Consider the following 21,928-nt stretch of genomic DNA (forward strand, 5'->3'; position numbering starts at 1 on the left):
TTTTAAATCTCAGTGTGGCTCCCCTCTTGCAAGCTGCTCTGGATCCTTGGAGTCCTACTGAAATCACCAGGGCTCTGTATAACTTTCAGGGTCCAGCCACATGCAGCAGACTTTAAGAATGCATTACCTATGTTTAGAATGTGCCAGTGATCTAGTAACTGGTTTTGGATAGTCAGCAGGTAATTTCACTGGCAAATGAAAGCCCCAGCATTTAACAAAGAGCATGATGAGAAACTAAGATGACAAGCAGAATCAAGTAGCCTTCCAGGTGGTGCAAAATGTAAAAGTGTCACACACACAAACACTTTGTATGAAAACCACAAACATTTATTTTTTTGCTCCATCTATTTATAAAAACTTGAATCGAATCCATTTCCACTCTCTGATCCCACCATGCAATGCACTGAGATGTCTATGGCTGTATCCATTCATTTTCATTAGGCCAAACAGGATATTGAGCATCATTCTGATTAGCACAGGTGAGCTATAGTAGACAATACACAATACTCTTCACAGCACTGATTCCAAGTGTTTCATGCCATTAGCTTTGAACAGATTCTCTGCAGAATCTATTCACATGTCCTTACTCTTCTTTGATATTCAGCTACTTACAAGAAGAGGGATTATAGCATCACTCCTTTAGCATAATCCCTCCCCCTGCAAAATTAAAAATAAATAAAACCTAGGCTCACAGAATAATACAACAATGGTGCAGTGTGTTATATGCGCTGTCAGTATGTTGCGCTCAAGGGCACAGGGTTACAGAACACCCTGAGTCATTCACCAGAAAATTAATCCAAACTGCATTGTCAATTTATGTAAATCTCCAAAAATTTCTTCTGCACATCTGGATCTGAAAGGCCTGTTTTGAAAAGTTAGCCGTTTGGTGCATTTGCACAGAATATATAATTTTTTACCTAATACTACAAATTTAGACTTTTAGGTTATGGATTAGCCTATATTTCTTCACTATTTTGCACAAACAATACAAACTAAAAGTACTGTAGCTCAAACTCAAAGTAGCAATGTACAAGTCACAAATTTGTGCCAAAATGTACTTGGATTAAATATAATTAGATTTTTAGTATTAGATAGTTGATTTTATGCATTCTGACAAGCTCCAGTGACTCCTGGGAAAAGCTGATATTATTTCTGCTCCAGGAAAGGCAATAGGAGTATAATTTGGTTTAGAGGGAGACCATTTTATTGCCAACTTGAAGTGTTCCAGACATGCATCACTATTTTTACTAGGCAAGAAGAAAAGTGTAGTACAACTTCAATAGTGATTTCTTTTAACTCTCAAGCATATTTCATCAACAAGATATACAGTACAGTTTCTGAAGGGAAAACATTTTAAAAGGAAGCAAACAACTTTTTTTTAAACCAACATACACAATTTCTTGCTGTATTTATGTTGAACTGTCCATTTACCTTGGACAATTATGAAGTTAGTTTTTTTCTTCAGTACAACATGGACACAGGACTAGTACAATCTGGGTTTTTTGTTGTTGTTTTATAAGTTATAAAGACAACTCTACAGTTTGAAATCCATGGTCCTGCCATCAGTCTTCCTTCATCATCTTGCATACCGCTTAATGTAATCTTCAACTTTATTCCGAAAGTCCTCCTAGAGAAAAGAAGAATCAGAATGACACCACATACTCAGAGTTCTGGAGGGGTGACATTTCCATGTTAAATACTCAAGGAATTTGGTTTGCAGTTCTCTCTCATAGACACATATGTCTTGCAAAAATGTGTATCGTAGCATCTTTGTACCTCTTTGAAAACTGGCTGAGACTGCATTTTTCACACTGCAGCAAAAGTGACTGGAAAAAATATGTAAATACCACACTTAGAATCCTTGAAGTAACACTTGACTATGGACACCTGTCAAGAGCAGTACAGTCTGAACAGCTCTGACAGAATTCCCTTACCATCAGATGGGTTCTAACTATGAATGTGTCATCATGTATAATGTAGCCATGGTCATATCATTTTAGAGGGAAATAGTCTTTAATCAAATGGAGAATGATATGAAACACACTATTAGTAGATGGCATGCCACATTATAACTTTCCCTCTTTTCTATACAATTGAGTAATTGCTTAGTATGGTAGTTATATGGTAGTTGTAATAGATTAGTCTAGACAGTTAAGATATCACAACTCTGAACAAGTGGTAATAGTTTGCTATAGTGACTTTTAGTTACAGAAAGATTATTAATATTACCCGTAAGGACAAAAATGGACAATATCTGACAGACCCTGAAGACAAGAATGAGAGATAAGTAAGAATACATCATGGCCTGAAAAACCTCAACTAGCCTGCCAATAATGGATCAATAATGCTCAGGGCCGGCTCCAGGCACCAGCTTATCAAGCAGGTGCTTGGGGCAGCAACTCCAGAGCGGGGCGGCACTTTCAAGTATTCGGCGGCAATTCGGCGGTGGGTCCCTTACTCCCGCTCGGAGTGAAGGACCTCCAGTTGAATTGCCGCAGATTGCGATCGCGGCTTTTTTTTTTTTTTTGGCTGCTTGGGGCAGCAAGAACCCTGGAGCTGGCCCTGATCATGGTACCAATAAAAAGACTTCTGAACAGAAAAGCATGAGCTTATGATGTAATACCAATTTAACTGTTAAAAAGTACAAGGGGATGAAGACCTGAAAGCTCTGTCAGAGGTGGCCAAGAATGTCTGAGGCAGGAGAATTACCAAAAGATTTTACGACTTCATTGCATGCTCAGATCCCCCCAAAAAGAACAGTGCTATGTTCTGTAGTTTTTACAATCCAATCAGCCTAGTATAGCATGCCTAAGATACTCCTGCAAATTGTTCAAGACTGAATACAAGTAAAGACTAATAAGAAAATAAGCTGACAACAATACAGTTTCAAGCACACAATTATGAACCTGAAGCTTATATCAGAAAGATCAACTGAAATGGGGAAAACAGTCTACTTGTGTTTCACTGACTTCCAAAAAGCATTTGACAGAGCATTGCTCAATATAATTCAATCTGTAGAGACTGAGGGATATGAACTCAGATTAATAAAAAAATTATACTGGAATCAGATAGTGATTACAGTGGGTGACAAATAAAATCCAATAGTAATCAAGAAAGAAGTGAGACACGGCTGTATGTCACTGATTATTCAACATTTATAGCAAGTGATTAAAATAACTGAAAAAAGTATGAAGATGAATGGAAAAATGAGTGAATGACTTTCACTATGCAGATGAAACAGTATAGTTGGCTGATTCAGGTGGTCTGATGAAGTTAGTGAAGATTAAATATGAACATGGCAAAGAATATAGTCTAAAGCTGAATGTGGAGAAGACAAATAAGGGTGCCTTGTGACTATATTTGCTATAGTGATAAACAGTCTCAGATTTCCTGATTGGTTTTGCTCTTTGTAGGCTTGTGACATGAGCTATGATAATTGTTCAGGCTCTGGAACTTATCCTTGGGAGATAGATACACTCTTGTGGTGATAGAATTTAAGGTTGCCCCAGTGAAGACCAGAGCTTGTGGGAGGATGAGACAAGATTTTTCAATGTTTACTCTGACTCCCAGTGAAGAGAATTGGTGTAACAACATCATGGAAGTTGAGAGACAGGCTTCTTGGTGAGACTTGGCAAGAAGCAACCATCCATCAAGGTAGGGAAAGACAATGAGACCATGAAATCTGATGTGGAGCACTACTACTAAGAATATCTTGGTAAAGGCTCTGAAGAGGTTGCTATTCCAAGGGGGATTACTCTGTACTGAAAATGGTCAGAGACTACAATGAATCTGAGAAAGTGTCCGTAGGTGGGATCTCTGTGTGAAAGTAAGCATCCTTCATATCAAGAACTGTGATCCACATCCCTTTTCTAAAAATGTTGCCAACGTGACTATGCAAAATCTGAGTTTGCGAATGAAGTGGCTGAGATGATGGAGATCGAGAACTAGTCTCCAACTACCGTTCTTTTTGGGTATCACGAAGTAAGTAAAATAAAACTCTCCCCTTCGATACTGAGAAGGGACATGTTCTGTTGCTCCTCACTACAGTAAGATATTCATCTCTTGTTTGAGAATACTCTCATGAGAGTGGCCCCCGAAAGGAAGTGGGGAGGGTTTTTTTTGGGGGGGGGGGGGGGGAGGTAGGGATGCAAACTATCATATAGCCAGAGTGGATGATGATCAGCATCAACGGCCTGTGTTGAAAAAGAGTGCCAGAAAACCCCCAAATGGTGTTGGGCTTAGTGTTCTGAGGTTCTTGAGCTCCCATCAAAAATAACATTGAGCCGGGGCTGAGAAGATGAGTCTGTTGCAGGGGGTGTAGGGAAGAGGAACTTTTGAACCCTGTCTTTTACACGGTGTTTCATAGGACCTCTGATAGAAAAACTGCTGAGCCACATATGTAGATTTGACAGATGTGTGCTGGAACTTCCTCTTAGAGGGAGATGTGTATATTCCCAGTGAATGGAGGATAGCCCTGGAATCCTTCAGGTATGGAGGGACTTGTCCATCTTCTGGTTGAAGAGGTGTGACTCAAAGGGCAGGTCCTCAGTGGTATTCTGGACCTTCCTAGGGAACCCTGATGCATGGTGCCATGACTCTCTGTGCATGATGATGGGAGTAGCCATAGCTGTAGAGGAGGTATCAGCAGCATTGACTGCAGATTGGAGGATGGTCTTAGCTATCACTTTGCTCTGTCCTGTTGTGGATGGCTGTCAGTAAACGCTGCAAACTGGGCATAGTTCAGGAAATAGTATTCAGCCAGTAACACCTGGTAATTGACTATCCTGAACTGGAGGCTGGATGATGAGAAGACCTGTCTTCCCAGCCGATCCAGGCTTTTGCCCTCTTTGTCAGCAGGAGTAGACTGGAGATGTTGCTGTCTAGCCCCTTCGGAAGCAGCATGGACCGAGTGAATTAAGAGGGGGTGAGATAAAAATTCCACACCATTGGCCAGCACATAATAATGCTTCTCTGCCATTTTGGGAGTAGGAGCACAAGTGGCAGGGGTGTGCCACACTGCCCAAGCTGGCTGCAGTATGGCTTCATTAACAGGGAGAGCTATTCTTTTGGGTCCAGAAGTATGCAGGACGTCTAGAAGTTTGTGCTGGGAGTCCTGGATCTCAGAGAAATCAGAAGCTCTCCAGCAACTCTGCAGAGAAGTCCCTGGAACTGCCTGAAATAATTCAGGGGGGAGGGGATTTAGAAGTCACTGCTTCATCTAGGGATGACGGAAGTGGCAGAACCTTAGTGTAACGTTCCTCCTCCTCTGCCACATCTGATCATCCCCTTAGCAGGGAAGCAAGGGGTCGCTCCTTGGCAGGTTGGATTGACCCTGCAGGGGATACTGGTTTCTAGTCCCCCAATATGGCTAGTAGAAGGGGTTGATAGTTGGTCATAAGGGACCCCATGGCATGGGGTACCAGTGGCTCTGAGTTAGATGAGGCCGAGGTTGGTCCCAAACCGGTATGGGCCTTTTTGATGGTGGAGGATATGTAGGGTAAGAAAAGAGTGGTTCATCGCCTGGCTCAAAATCTTCCGATGAGGATGATCATGGTTCAGACTGATGTACAGAGGGAGTTCCCCGGCCTGGGTCTGATTGGGGTCTCATGGCTTCTCCACGAGGTTTTCGTGGAGATGAAGTTCCCGGCCTTGTCAGGTACAGATGGAGAACAATTGGCAGATATTGGACCTCACCATGATGTGAGCTTTCCCAAGGCAGTATAGGCAGCACTGGTGCTTGACATTGACCAAGAAGGATTGCAAGCAGGAAGCACATAGTGTGAAGTCCAGAGTCCTAGGCTGAGTCTGGTACCCGAATGGAATACTGGATGGGAGGAGGGAGGAGAAGAGGGATGGAGGGACAGGCCTCTCAAGAGGCTAATGTAATGCTAAACCGTAAAAACTTATTTTGTAGACCAAAGCTGAAGTTGCAAACATGTAAGAGTCAAAACCAGACCATGCAGTGGTGGAAAGGAACTGGAGAGGCAGAAGATTCACCCCGTCCTTTATCCCTTCAGTGAGAGGCACGAGGTGAGCCAGAGTGCATGTGCAGACCAATGGACACAGCTTTCAAATTCTCTGGGGGCATGCGCACCATCAGTGGAATGAAATAGGGATCCACCACTCAAAGCAGCAGCTAGGTTTCCAAAAAGATAAAACCAGATAACACAAATCACAAGCACCCATCATTAGATGTCATGTCTGACTAGCATGTCATGTCTGACTAGCATCAGGAGCTGAGAGCCTCACTGCACATAAATGACAGAGGGACTGCATGTCTCTTATTTGCAGCTTGACTCTTCAGAACTATGCAGTCCTCTTCCCTCTCACAGGAAAGAACTGATGAGTTTATCAGAATATTGCATTCAACTAACCTATTCCTTCTACAACTCTGATTTTAAGACGTCATCTCCTAACCCTATTAAAATTAGATCTGGCAGAAACTTGGGATTTCCAGTTCACGAGAAGTTATGGCATTTCAAAATTTGGTTTTGTTCCAAATTGGAATGAAACCAAATTTGTCAAAATTTCTTGCAAATCAGAAAGCTTAAGAATCAAAAGATATTTTAGAAACAGACACAATGTGTTTCCCCAGAGAGGCAGCTACTGACTCAACTGGACATTCTTGTCAGTTTCACAGCTGCTAATAATTCTGTGAAAGTCTGTCAAACCCAATTCTCTTTCATAAAAAAATTGGATTCAATGAACTGGCATTTTCCAACAAAACTGTTTCATTAGAAAATTTCTGATAAGTTCTAATTAAAAGACAATTTTCCCAGCTCTTCAATAAGGAATGTTAGATCTCACCTCCCCATTGTTCAAAAACAGATTAATCACTGGATAATTCAAGACTGTTCACAGCATTGTAGCTGGTCTGCCTAGATGAGTCAAACAAAACTCCCTCCTTATCAGGGCATTTAACTAGAGAATTCACCCATTCCCTTGCTGAATCAGATTAATTCCAGCCAGGTTTATTCTTATACGAAATAAAAATAAAGAAAATAAAGTTATTGGAAGGATATGAACTCATATAAAGTGAATGTGTAGTGCTATTGAAAAGAAAGGATTGACAGCTCTGGAGAGGGAAGACTGTCCATCTATTCACAGACCAATTACAGCCCAAATAGCAGCAGTGTCCCGCCAGAGGGCCTCAACTCTACCAAATTCTTTGCCATGTGGGCTAAACATGCCAACAAAGTCTCAGTTAATGCTAACTGGCTGGCTTTTTATTTTAAAACATGAAACTTAAGGGCTTTAACAAACAATGGTTACAAAAACACTGTTTCCACATTAAAACTACCTCACAAACACAGGAAATATTTTGTGACAATGCAAATCTAATTGTCAGAATGGTTCCCAGATTGGAAATTGTTTGAGACTAGGATAGCATTTTTCCCAATGTAGCTTGGTGCTTTTTGAATATTGAAACAAAAATTAAAATAACCTTTCGCATTTGTACACAGTATCAAGGATGCTATGAGCTACCCATAGTACAAATAAATACTACTAATCATAAAGCACCTCTCTTCAGTAGTCACTAAGAACGCTCAGTTTCATAGACTCAAGCCTCTCAGCACTGCAACTCATCTTCACAGGCTGTTCTTGTGTAATAATAATGAAATTACATTAATCCGCTCCCTCAGAACATTGAATCAGATACTTGATGCATTACAGGACTCCCGGGCTCATTGCCCTGTTTACTGAACAGTACTGAGCTAACCAAGAGGTGGCAATCATGAAGAAATGAAAGGTCAATCTCTATGAAAGTGAAAGGTTATTTTAATTTTTGGGAGTCAATATTGTAAAAGAATCAAGGTTTTTTGTTCGCAACTATCTAGAGTAAAAACACTATCAGCGTCAAGCCTTAAGTCAATGGAAACTGCTCACAATACAAAAGGCTTTGCAGTCCACACGTAAATAAAGTAAACATGGGGTTATTACATCTCACCTCATCAGTCTGAGAAGTCACTTTAACAAACAGTCAGAGGCAAACAAAGTTAAGAGGCAGGATGAAGGAAGATGCATATAAACCATTACAAATGACTGCATATTCATTACTGAAAGAATTAGAGAAGTGGCAACAGCAAAGTACAAGAAGCTGAAAACCATAGTTTTTCACCAATGAATCCGAAGTGTTACATCAGAACACAAGCTCTCTGCATTAATCGAAGGCAGAGACAGTCTCTATACAGCAAAGATGCTCTAGAAAGGCAGTCTGTCACTTCTGCTTACCTTCCTGAACAAGGAAATGACAGCATTGGCCAGAGTATATTAAGCAGATTGTGTTTCATGTGAATCTGGCTACTGAACAGAAGGTTCTCATTTCACAACTGCAAGACACTAATTTTAGGCACACCATATCGTTTAAAAGTTTCTTATTAACATTGTATATTTGCCTATGTTCACATCTGTTTATATGCAGTACTGCACAATTAAGCAGAAATAATCAGATGTGTACATGTTTTGCATTATAAACTGGTTAATACGAAACCTCAATATGAACACTGCAAAAACATAAGAATTCATTAAGAAGAGTGAAAACTGTGGAACATGTCCAGCATATCTGATATGGAATATTCCACAATATTATCTATGTAAAACTGTGTAACTGTATGGGCAACTTAAGTTAAATATACACTGAATATACCAAATGATAGGAATTTTCCATATTTATTGGTAGTTTTACTTTCTTTAAATTTAGTTTGTCTTGTTTAATGCTTAGCATGCAGTACTCTTGCAAGTGCAAATTTATCTGAAAGACAAGGTGGGAAAGAATCTCTTTCATTGGACCAACTTCTGTTGGTGAGAGACACAAGCTTTCAAGCAAAACAGAGCTCTTCTTCAGGTATGGGAAAGGTACTCCGAGCATCACAGCTAAATGCAAGATGCAACACTTTTAAAAGATGACCCTGGGAGCTTAAACTCATAACTCTGCAAGATACTAAAAATCATGGGCTTATTTATCCAGAGACACTTGATTTATGGTTTATTACAACAATATGTAACCCACTAACCCCGCTTTTTGTCCTAGGACTGCAGAGGTGTTAACGGGCTACCCTACCTTGAATGGTTACCTAGAATGCGTTAACCACTTATGCTAAACAATCTGTTCCACCTCGCATTTAGCTGTGACTGACAACGCCCCCCTCCCTAGCCCCGGAAGGGCGGGAAGGGCCCCCCCCCCCAAGCCCTGGAAGAGTGGGCAGGCAGCAAGGGTCTTCCCAGCCCCAGAGCACCAGGTGGAGTGTCCCCTTCCCTAGTCCTGGTTCCAAGGAGTGGCAGGGCTACTAGGGTCTTTGGGTAGCGCTTCTTTACCTGTGAGAAAAGAAACCTAACATATTTTATTAGTGCCTGGCAGTGTTTTGCAGATCTCATAGCTGCTTGGGCACATTTACACCCCCACCCCCTTTCTTGGTTATTAGCCAAGTCTTAGCTGTGAGCAGTGTCCTTGAATGGAGCCAGTGTCTTATCTTCAGCTTGCTAGCTATTATTTTTTTAATTAATTTATTGGCTTTTTTTTAAGTTATAAAGGAAACTTATTTTTCACTTATATACCTTTTCCCAACAACGAACACACAAACATTGCCATTATACAGTACATTAGTTTTATTATTTAATGTATGCCACATATACTCTTAGTAAAATAATCCTATTACAGAGCTTTGGAGCAACAAGCCAGGACAAGCACATTTATTTTGAGGAGTTTATTTAATACAACCTTTAGTCCAATAGCTTCCCACCATCCCCAGCCCTCTGGCTAGAAATCTGAGGTAGCCAGAAGGATCCCATGTACAATATGGGGAGTGTGTTAACTTTTCATGTCCTTGCTCCCAAAAACTATTGGTATGTAAATTTTAATAATTTTTAATTAAAAGATTTGGCCAATGAAGTTTTTTTTTTTTACTTAAGCAAATGTGTTAGACTTTAGTGTATTACATTTTTCTGATTTATTTAAATACTTTGTATTTTAAGTTGAATAAAACAAGTATCTGCATTCCAATCCAACCCCTCTGCCTGATTGCAAACCAGACCATCCCATGAAAACACTAAACACAACAATTCCGGCCATGAGACAAACACCACAAGACAGAACATAAAACATAATTTTTATTGTGTCAGTAAATGCATGATATGTTGAATGCTGTTCAGCTGGCATCAGTTTTTTCTGATTATTTGAAAGACAAAAAGCAAACAGAGGTCTACCCCTTTTGGCCAGTCAATTATAATTTAAATATACAAATACCCCTGTTGATTTTAGGCAAAACAGAGGAATTACCCCATATTTTTTTGTATTTGTTTTATAGGCAGCCCAGGTTTCAGTGGCTTCTACCTTATTAGTTAGATAATTTGCATTAATATAGATGCTTTCTGGCTTGCTTTTGGATCCAAAGCTATCCACAGGTTAAAGATTTTTATTTTAAAAGGGACATAATTAACTTTACCAGAATTTTAATTGCTTTTTATTTTTAACTCCTGCTTTTAAATACTGAAAGAAAACACTACTACTTATAGTGCCCCTTAGAGCCTAATAAAATTTTAATTACATAGCACTGTATATATTTTTTTAGCTAATTCAACTAAATTGTTCATAGCCAAATGATTGCAATTTAATAATCTTTTTGCCTGAATTTATTTACAAACATTTTAAAGACACCAAGAACTTTCCTCTTTACAAAGTTCAAATGCTGTTCCTTCCAGCAACTACAGAGTTAACTTTTTACTTTTTTTTAAATTACTTGCTTGTCTTCCAACAGCCACTCTTAGCAACTTAAATCACCATTCCAAGTATCGTCCTGGGTATTTGAACTCCCCATGCTTACATTTACTTACCTTTTTTTTTTTAATTTTTTTGTTTGTTGCCTGCCCGCCTGAGCCCGATCCTGCTTTTTTTTGCTGAATCGTCCCTTCCATGGGCACCAACTTGTTCCACTTTAGCTAGGAGAGTGGGCTTCTCAACTAGCCCCCACCCTTCCTGGTCTCTTCCCTTAAACATTTTTACTTACAAGACTACCCGAGTCCTCCCTCGTGAGGCTTGTCACCTGGATAAAAACACATGGCCCATTGGCGTTTAACTATTTAATTTTTTTTTGACATTCCTTTTTGAACACCAGGTAAAGGCCATTTACTTAACGTATAATCCAAACCCCTTTAGAGGGTTTACCCAGAGACCCACCCATCTGTCTGCTGACACTCAAACAGAAAAGAGAATTACACAGAGAACAGAGGGAATTACAGTCTAATTTAGGTTTTTTTACTTTTATTATATTGACCGCTACGGGGACGGGACAGAAGGATCTCAATTCGACCTCAGAGCTTTTTCGCACGCATGGCTTCCACTCCGAGGAATTACGAACGAGAGGTTCAGTTCCGCCCACACTCCTAACGCCCAAATGTATACAGAGCAGAAAAACAACAGTAACCGGTTAAACAGAACAGAACCAGAATCAGATAAGAGGCCCGCCCCTAACCAGAACCAGATAGTATTTTCTTATTCTATTAGGGCTCCCCTTATTGGAGCACGAACCCCAGGGGCTGCGGAGAAGTGAGGAAGAGGGGTTAAGCACCCCAGTGGCGCTGCTCCTAGTTCACCGCAGCCATCCGGAGTCCAATGTCCAAGCTAGGAGAGTCCCATCTGAGTCGCTGGAAACTGTTACCGAAATATCGGGTCTGCCTAGCTGAGAGCCAATAACAGCCTGACAAGGATAAGGAAAAATGTTTTATTCTGCAGAAAAAGGAGAGCCTGTACCTTGGTACAAAAGACTGTCTTACACAAATTTCACAAACCTTTTATACACATTCAGACAAAGACCCTTGCGTGTTAATACTTAATTGGTAAGTGTAAAATCTCATGCTCCCCTTATCTGGGTAGTACTGACTGGTTTGGAGCAGGATTTTCCCGCTTTGAGGGAGAGGAAAAGAGATAGTGCAAGAGTTCAGGCTATTGTGTCCATGAGCAGTACTTACCCACTTCCCTACTGGCCGCTTGTAATCTATTAAGGGGGGTCAGCCAGTTTTCACAACATTACAGTAAAATCCACAATTACAATTTAATAGATAAATCAGGCGAAGTATTGTTAAAAGCTCATAGACTACAGAAATGGCCAGAACCATTTTTTTGGAGGGAGAACACGTTAAAAAGAGAAAACTGCAACAAAGTCAATAACAAGAAGATTTTAATAATATAATAAATATTTATGGTCAAGTTGCAGTTGACTGATAATGAAATAGATGTCAGAATCTTTATTACAGAAGATGCACCTAAACTAAATAATTAAGGGTCCTTTAGAATTATGCATGTTAACCAAGAGAAGATCAGACATCCTAAACAACTCAGTTGTAATAAAAAAGTTTTAAAGGTGGAGATAACTAGTAGGCAAATTTATCCAGCTGACTTATGAAATATTACTTTTAAAGAAAAACCTTTCCTCTGTTTTGTTTCATATAAAAGAGAGTAAATGTCAAAACTGCATATACACATACAAAGATCTGAATGAATACTTTGAAATAAACACAAAAATATCTGAAGTGTAAGGTATTTTTCCAATTCAGATTTCTTTCTGGTCATTGTCCCTCTCACCCTATTTAACTGTTTTTCTTTAAAAATCTCAAAGCATTGACATTACATTTTAATTGTATGAAGAGTTATGTTTTGTGGCAGCAATGAACGAACGATTTATAGATTTCCCCTAGAAGCTTTTAGTACATTTGCAAGGTGTACAAAATCACAGTGCCAATTTTAATAGCCCATGTACTGGACGTGAAGATCAATGTAGTGAAGGTTCTTCTCTGCATTGCCCCCACTATACCAAGGGCCTCAATGTGAAGTCCCTTGAATCTCCAGAAGCTGTGGCTCTACAGCAGTTGTGCCGCATTAGGGCCTTCCATTCCTGCAGGAAGCTAACGGATGGTGTCAGCTACTCAAGTTCTGAGCCAATGTTTCCTTTGCTCTATCTGCAGACTCAGGCTAGGAGCGCTTTGGTGGTATAGCTGTGCCAGTAAAGCACTCCTAGCATGCACGCAGTTCTAATGGCAAAGCCGGGCTTTGGTTGGTATAGCTCACTGCATCCCTCTCCCCTCAAGTGAAATTAGTTATGCTGGCAAAACTGCACTTTTGCCACTATAACTGACCTCCACTAGTAGCTTTTGCTGACATAGCTATGATGGGTCAGGGATCACACCTCTTCACACTCCTGACTAACCCAGCTGTGCTGGCAGAAGCCTGTATTGCAGCACTGCACTGTGTCACTTTCAGTGACATCTCTGCAGCCATAGAAGCTGCAAACTAAGGCCAACATTTTCAATTTAAGCACCTAGATTAGAAGTGGCTTCATTTTAAGAACATCTGAGCATATGCAGCTACGACTGGCTTCAATGGATCAATAGCCGTACATCTGAATCAAGCCACTTTTACATTTTTATAGAAGTGGTAGTACTTTGTATCATCATGAACCGGTTCAGTCTGGCCTGACAGCATTACCGATACTCAAGACTGGATAACCAGAATTGGCTGCAGTTATGTTAGCACAAAATTGAAATTATGCTGGGTTGTTCAAGCCAGCGCATGTGGGGAGAATGCCATTTCCCTCACTATGTGTGACATTTTATTGTTTTTCTCCTTCTGATGTGGAAACTATAATACATTCCTTTGTGAAACTGAGATTGAACTGCTGCAAAGCTCTTTAGAAAATCTATCCATAGCTGATAGCTTAAAGTTTTTGGCACAAAATATTTTTGGAAGTTTTGAAGACATTTAAAGAATGTATTGATGTAATAGAGACAACTGGTTTGCATGAGGCATGTAGGATACTTTGCAGATCAGACACTATTTAAATAAAAGTTACATTATAAAGATTTGTCAGTCCTTTCAGTAGTTACATGTTTTATTTATAAAATTTGATTCATCCTTGTGATTCTAAAATTCATATTCATGTGCCAAAGAATGAAGAGCCGTTGCCTTAGAAATTCCTCCACAGAAGAGAAACATTTATCATTTGCATCAACATTACAAATAATTTTGCATTCCAAAAGTTGTGTGAAATGGTAATGAAAACACCATGAGTGTCTGATATTCAGATGAACCAGAAGATGCTACAACTAACCTAACTTGGCATCAGTTACTGGACAATCATTTTAGGCTCTCTTCTCATCAAATGATTTCTGTATGTTTGGGTAGAAAAGCCTTAAACAAAAAAGAAAATAAAACCCACAACCAGCCTGCTGAAGAACCCAAATCTGACTGAAGTAGTAATGGTGCTCAGATAGTATTTAGAATGGATGCTTTGGCAACTCACAACTTACATAGTGTGATTGTGCCCCAGTCTATTCAGTGACTATAGAACACAATGACGATCTAACTGAACTGAACATTGAGAGAACACTGATCTTTGACACAGAGAAGAGTTCTAATGGGGAAGCTAACAACCCCATAATGTCTCATCTATACAGAAACAATTCCTTATTTGTTGATGCTTTCATAACCAACATAACCATGCAGTTAGAGAATAACAGTCAGACATATCATCTGTCACATGTCTCAACCTACTCTGACCCACCCAATGACCACAGTAGGAAACCAACTACCTCTCTTGCCTGCTGCTGTCTATTATAGTGGCATTTTAAGCTGTTTGAGCAACATTCTGAGCATCCTGATGAGGGTAGGAAACACACAGTTCTTATTGACGTTATCTTCAGATCTCTCATACAATCAAAGAGGTTACCTATGCCGAATGAACACAAGCAAAGTGTGTACAGCCCATTCTTCACTCCTCAAGTTCATACACCTTTGACTTGCAGTCCCCTTCTCAGGGAAGAAGCACAACTTGTGCTGAACGTTTTTTTTGGAACCCCTTTTGTGAATTACTTTCCTTCTCGCTGTTTGCTATGGGTTTGTAATAAAAGTGTGCCCAAATATTTTTCTGAGATCTGTTTGATACACTGAATGGTTGAGTCCTGAGCAAACATTTTAATCTGTTTTACTGACAGACAACTTTCCCATGTCCTCCTTTTATCCAATACTCAGATATTCTTTTTTGACGCATAAGCATCAACACATGTAATTGAGTTCAAAGCAGCAAGTGGTACCAATCTGTCCAGTGCACACACAGAGGAGAGAATACCTGAAGCGATGTCACTTGGACTACTATACAGAGTTGTCTAGCTAAACCCTAGTGTGTGTAAACCAGGCCTTAAAGTCAAGACAGCCATGAACCAGTATGTACGCAACACGTATGACATATGCTAATATACAGAAATAACTTAGTTTCCAAAACTAAATTTATCTAAACAAGAGTTTTCTAATGCAAAATAAGAGCTTCAATTTATATAAAGATCTGTCTCTCTTGGCGTTTCAGCTGTTATCTGGACAAAGCTCACATCTGCAAAGCTTTAAATCAACTTTACTGAACTAGAAGAGTAAAGTTCCATCCATAGTTACGTTTATGAAAGAAGGGTCACAGTATAATCTCTCTTATGTATATCCATTAGCACAGTTAGCAGATACGCTACTATCATGTTTACTGCACTTTAAGCTCATTAGAAAAGGGTTTTAAAGTGTGCAGTATGCACGTGCAGCACAAAAGAGGGAAGAGTTAGAAAAAACCATAAGGATGTACGAAAAATAACCAGTTCATTAAACTGGGAGCTTTACCAGTCAAAATCCAAATACCTATTTTCATTTGCAGTTGCTAAAATTCCTATGGAAAAACACCATGCACAGTAGGTAATTCTACAGAGGAAGAGAAGGACCTATTGTAATAAATATTATTGGGATAAACTAATGCAATATGACCGTCAAGGTGAACGTTTACTGAAAGAAGGCCTTTGCCCTCAATGTGAGGGTTTAAAACTGTAATGATACAAAATACTGCAACTGAACATAATTTCAATAAGAAAACAAAATGTCTGAAAACCTTTAAAATCAAGTTCAATTCTAGCATGTGAAGATTTGAAACATTAAAACAAGTCTTTAAACTAAAAGACCAAACTCTTCTGTTGTAGAGTTGATGATAAAAAAATGGAGCTTTAAAATCCAATACAATTATTTTATGGAGTGTAGGTAATTCCAGTGCCAAAAAAACCTATAATCAGAAACAAAGGCTCTGAATATGAAATCGAATCTTGGACATATGAAAATATCTGAAGATTCTACTTCTATATCCTCAGCTAGCTCCAATAAAGGCCTCTCAGTTTGGCATTCCCTCCCTAGCCCTTCTAGTCTCCTCCAGAAATGTCTCAGAGAATAATCTGATGGGCTAACACATAGTAAATACAAAAGTAAAGACACCACTGTGGTCTATCAGCTGTGGTTATTTGATCTTCGTGCTGGGGAAAAGCCCAAATCAGATTAATCACACAAAACCCTTTTGGAGGTTCACAGAAAATCAGCCAGACAGAAATGGTTATCATTTGCCTGTGGATTCCTTCAGGTGATGTGTAACTGCGACTCCACATGCTACCACTGTAGCATGAAGCCTAGACTTTAAGCCACTGAGATAGTTCCAAACTCCATATTTCCTGTGGTGGTTGCACAGGACAAGAGGGAAAGTCTACACGATCCAAAACTGTCACTAGTATTCTTGGACTTACTGAAAAATTAAAAAAACTAGGTTGGTTGTATACAAGCAGTGGGTTCATATGAACACAAAATGCAGGTTTCAATTCCATAGATACCATTACTGGTTGATTTTAATTACAAGAGTTCCTCATCCTCACCAAATCTTAAAGTCACTTTTAAAAGAAAAAAGGGAAATAACTCCATTCAGTTTTCCACAGTATATGCATGTTTCCGGGCAGCTTGATAAAGAGGGCAAAAAATCCAAGGGCCTGCTGAAATATAGGCCTTTAAGAGGAATTTTCACATGCCCAGACATTTTTTCAAATAATGTGCTTCAGCAGCTATTTTCTTTTGCTATTACTGCAGGTACTGTGAAAGGCCACCACCTTTCCCCAAACTCGTCTCCTTTTAATTTGATCCTCTAGTAAAGTCATAATCTTGTGTTTGTGACATTAATTTTTTTCCATGGAATCATTGTGATGTCAGAAATTCAGCATTATAATTGCAAGATCATGTAGAAGTGTAAAATGGACAGTGGGGGGAGAAAATCCTGTTTAATATCTTCAAAAACTAGCGTATGTCGCAGAAAATAATTTTTTAGAAGTTAAACTCTAAAGAGGGAGCAAAGGTGATAATTTAAGACAACATTTTCGGAAAAGCAGTTAATAGGGTACATGTATTTGGAGCAGCAGGTATAAGAAATATATGCGTTTTCAATTCATTACATACTCCTGCTTTTGTAAATCTGGAAAATTTAATCAATCATTTAAGAGGCACTTACATGCCTAGACCTCAATTATCATTAAAGAAAGCTTACAGGAACACAGCTTTCTATTGGTGCTGTAACAGCAATTAGTATGCAATACTGAGAATTAAGGATTAGGTCCTGAAAAAAGGTCAGAAAAATTTGTGCCTACAAGAGCCTGTTTAACAAAATCATGTTAATGTCTTTCTTTGTAATTACATCATGACAAAAAATGCACAACCATTGGTGGTAAAAACCCCCAAACCAAAACACTAACACCCTGATCAGTGTGGAAGCATGATGTTGGTTGCAAGCAAGGTTCCTTTACAGCAGTGGTTCTCAAACATATTTGATTGGGCCTCCCTTCTTTGTGTCTGTAGTCGTTTATCCCCACAAGTACATATATCACCTCCCAGCTCTGAAAGCAGAATGGAGAACAGTGGCTGCTGGCTGGGCACCCAGCTCTGAAGGCAGTGCCATGCCAACAGCAGCAGCAGAGAAGTAAGGGGGGCAAAGTGAAAACTGGTATTTGCCAATATCACTTTCCCGCTGCCTCCACGTGAGGGATGGGGGTGGGATGGGGAGGAAGGAGGAGAGCCTAAGATCGGGCTACCTCCTGGTGAGGAATTGAGGGGAGGGCAGAAGGAGAGCCTGAGATGTGGGGCTCCGGCTGTCCCCTTTATCCCTGCCTCCTGGGTGTGCACAGCCCTCATGCACAAACTCCAGCCACCTGGAACTGACAGCCAGAGCTCTTAAAAAAATACACCAAAACACACAACTCTCACTTTCCTTGGCACATTCCCACCCCTCCCTTGGGAGGCTTGAGAACTGCTGTTGAGAAGCCCAGTTTGTTAAAGGGTGAGTGTTTTTATTTGCAACTCCCTCCACCTCCATTTTTATAAAGATAGTTACAGATTATCTAACAAAGCCTCCAAGAGCTTTAACAAAATTACTTAGCCTGGGATTACATAGATTTGTTTTTATCCATCCCTGGCCTCCATTTCCTGTTCGAAAACAGGAGCTGGTGGAGGGAAATATCAGAGCAATAGCAACGACCAGACAGGTAAATGACCTAGATACTAGCAGTGGAGAATCAAATTTTCAAAAGATGACAGCACACAGTAGCTCTCCTTTGGATGCCTTAATAAGTGATTGAATTTTTTTTCAAAGTGGCAGCACCCAGAAACTAACACTGAGAATAGGAGTTACTGGCTGCTGAAACAGTATTTGAAAATCTGGCCAATTTACTTAGGTGCTGAAATTGGAGCTGGGCTCTTCAGAAAATCCAGCCTGAAACATGAACACTGGGCACTTCTGACATCTCATCCACATGTAATAAGGTAGTTTGACAAAACTTCCCTAATAATAAAATACTGTTTCTGATAAAGTGAAACTGAACCAAGTTCTTACTTCTCTCCCCTCACCTGACAAAAGAAACTGAATGTTTGCTAGTGACTTCCCAGGACAAATTTTGAAAGAAGCATTAAATAAACTACCTTTAAAGACAGAAGCCTCACTCTTAAAGGGCTCAGGGCTTCTGCTTACTGGGATATACAAGGGGTGGGAGGGAAGAACAAGACAGACAGTCTTTCTTTTACAGCTACATTAAAAAATAAATAAAAATCTAGAACCAAGTTACCTATCTTCTTGTATCATGCAAATTGCCTAGAAAAAAGCTTGCTAGGTGAGTATTTAATCATTCACTTCTCATTTCGTGTGTGTGTGTTTTGCTGCAGAGGTCCAGGACTGACAGTCGCCAAAATCATATCCAACTTTTATTATAAAAGCTAAGGGTAGAAAAAAAAAAAACACAATAGCTTTCTAAAGGAACAGCAACACCAATGCTGACATTTCAGCTACACAACTGAGACACACACCAAACATGGGAACATTTCTTCTTAAAATTGAAATGTTTCATTTTGGATAAATGGAGAAGTAAAATTTGGGTTTGTCAGTATTGATAATTCCTTTACTCTCAGCTATATACAAAGACTCTAGTTCTATAACAGGATTCTATTTTATAATCACAACCGCATTTATAGTCCTCAGGACCAAATTATAACCTATCTGTGGATTTTCTTTTCTCCATAGCCAATCACATTTTTGAATCCTAAATATTTTTAATCTCATCTAAAAATATTACTTGGAACTTGAAGTGCCCTGAAATTCTGTACCTGTTACCACTTATAATAATTTGCATTAATTAACCATGTTAAATTGATTGCCTCTAATGTAGGAAAGGAAGATTTTTTTCTTTCAGTAGTTAAATGACAAAAATATCTGTAGACCATCTGATAGGACACAGATGAAAGACCTGAGGGTATTCTTTATTTTTTTAATTATATATAAGATGCCCTCAACTTCAATAGTGTGTTATCAGACAGACGTTTCTTTTATCTAAGAAACTAGAGATAAGGCTCTCAGTAGAGCTCATCATTACTTCAGCTGAGAAGTGAGTGCAGGGTGGCGGGGGCAGAGGCCACTGCAGAACAATACAAGGCAATCCTACTCTATAGTGCCCCAAGGAGAACACAGTCAAAAATCTAAACCTTCTACATGGCAGCGTGAAGCACTCAATACAAGGCTATTTGAATCGTTTCCAGTTTTGTAGTTTTTAATTTTCTTTTAACCCCACAATGTTAAAACTCAGGATTATTGCCTTGCCAAACATTGCTGGGAATTTTTAGGAGTGGGTAAAGGGGGAGGGAAGGAAGCGTTGATATACTGATATAGCCATATCTGCAGTAAGAGATTTATCTGAAAGTGTAAAAAAAGGAAGATTTTTGTAAACTTGCTGTATCTGAACAGAAAACCTTTAACTGTAATAGATATGCTAATGTCAACTTTAATGTTACTGTTTTTGAGGTTTTCATTGCAGACATTTATTTTTCTGTATTGTGCATGCCATATTTGAAGGTTACATATTCTCTGACAGATGTATCCTCATCTATTGCCTTGCCACGTTAGAAAAGAAAGCTAGTATGTCTCAGGAAATTAGAAAATAAATTAGACAAAGGCAACAATTCAAGCAAGCAGCACAGAGATGTAAGTCGTGAATTCAAGGCCATTGACAAGCCCTCAGCAGGAAACAGGTTGATAACATGAAATACCAAGTCCCATGACTTATCAATACAATTAACAAATACCAAGCTATTTCCATTGCCTTCAAGCCAGATATTACACAACATCTCTTCAGTAAACATCAAGTTACATTTTGTTTCATCTCCATTCATTTATGCAAGATTATGTTGGACAATTTTAAAAACATCATTAACAGCTTCCTTCTCTCTCCATATTGTAATTAGCCCTTTCTTCCTTACATAGTGTAGCAAGATATGAATGACATTCTCACTTGAAGACGTGCTTTAGTCTTGCAGGGATATTGTAATACATGTAGATGTGACAGGCTGAATTAGAAGGAGGACAGTTTATTTACAGTATTGTGTGGAAAAATCAGTGCAATACAATCAGAGCAAAATCAGAGCGAAGTGCTGAATGTGGTCTTTTATTTCAGGAGTTCTCAATCTTTTTTTTCCCTTGCACCCCCCAGACATACTACTCCACAGGCCACCTGTGCCACAACTATTTTTCAGTCCTGCTCTAGCTTCAGCCCCACTGCAATGGGACTTCAGCTTTCTGTCCTGAGCCTCAGCCAGTCTAACACCGGCCCTGCTTGGTAGACCCCTGGAACCTGCCTATGGATCCTCAGGAGGCTGCGCACCCTCTATTAAGAATTGTGGTTTTATTTCAAATGGGAATTGAGATTCTTATTCTGCAAGGTCCTAAGCACCTTCAATGAGGTCTACGAATACATTTCCAACATGCAAGTAGTACAGCCCTTGTAGTTCGATTCTTGCCATTGTTTGATAAAGGTGTTTGCCCTCCTCAGAACATTAAGAAAAAGTCATGTTTATGACTATCTAAATATTGTGCGTTATGGCACTAAATCAGACACAAGGAAGTTTTATTACTTGTTTTCATTCCCCACCCCCGCCCCAGATTTGGCTTGTTACATTATTATGATGCTATTCATCCAGCATTTAAAGAACCAACCCTAAAAGCAGACAAATATTTTTGTTGCTTTTCTGCTTTTGTAAAATTTCAAAACACCTAACAGGTGTAACTTCCCATGCTGGGACGTTACTGAATTAGGACATATGTTAAGGATGACAATGGGCTTTTTGAGATGGAATTTGGTATTCACCTTGGGAAAGGATATTGGTAGAAGATGGAAAGGGGAAAAACTGCAGAGATAACAGAGATAACTGGCAGAGGTAACAAGGAAGCTGAATTCCCCAATACATCTAGCAGAGATGGTAGCAAGCGGGAAGGCAGTTTTAAAATGACAATAACTATAACAAAGTCTTCCCTTGGAGCTCAACAGGAGGCCCCATTAAAGCCTGAAGAACCAAAGAACCTGTGGGACTGCTGGAACAGATCGCTAACAAAACAGAGAGAAAAAGTCTCAACATCCGGATGAATACCATATCCTGATCCATGGTGGATCAATAGTTTGCAAAGACAACTGAGGAATGGCCAAAGAGTGCACTAACCTTTTAAGAACCTTTGTTAATTCTGCTAGTAGAGAGAATATATTCATATTCTGGACAGTCAAACATCCATTAAAGACA

The 21,928-nt window shown here is 39.5% G+C and overlaps 1 protein-coding gene across 1 annotated transcript in view; it reads right to left on the reverse strand.

Annotated features, from left to right (window-relative positions):
* Positions 1-314: 314 nt before the first annotated feature.
* The window catches only part of UBE2F (ubiquitin conjugating enzyme E2 F (putative)), a 150,495-nt gene continuing 128,881 nt past the window's right edge, over positions 315-21,928 (reverse strand). The window contains exon 10 of the mRNA XM_075069943.1: positions 315-1,627. Coding sequence (XP_074926044.1) covers positions 1,577-1,627 — 51 coding nt within the window. The 3' untranslated portion in view covers positions 315-1,576. The remainder of the gene's footprint in view (positions 1,628-21,928) is intronic.

This window comes from Chelonoidis abingdonii, chromosome 10 (genome assembly GCF_003597395.2).
Source record: "Chelonoidis abingdonii isolate Lonesome George chromosome 10, CheloAbing_2.0, whole genome shotgun sequence".
Classification (NCBI taxonomy): domain Eukaryota; kingdom Metazoa; phylum Chordata; order Testudines; family Testudinidae; genus Chelonoidis; species Chelonoidis abingdonii.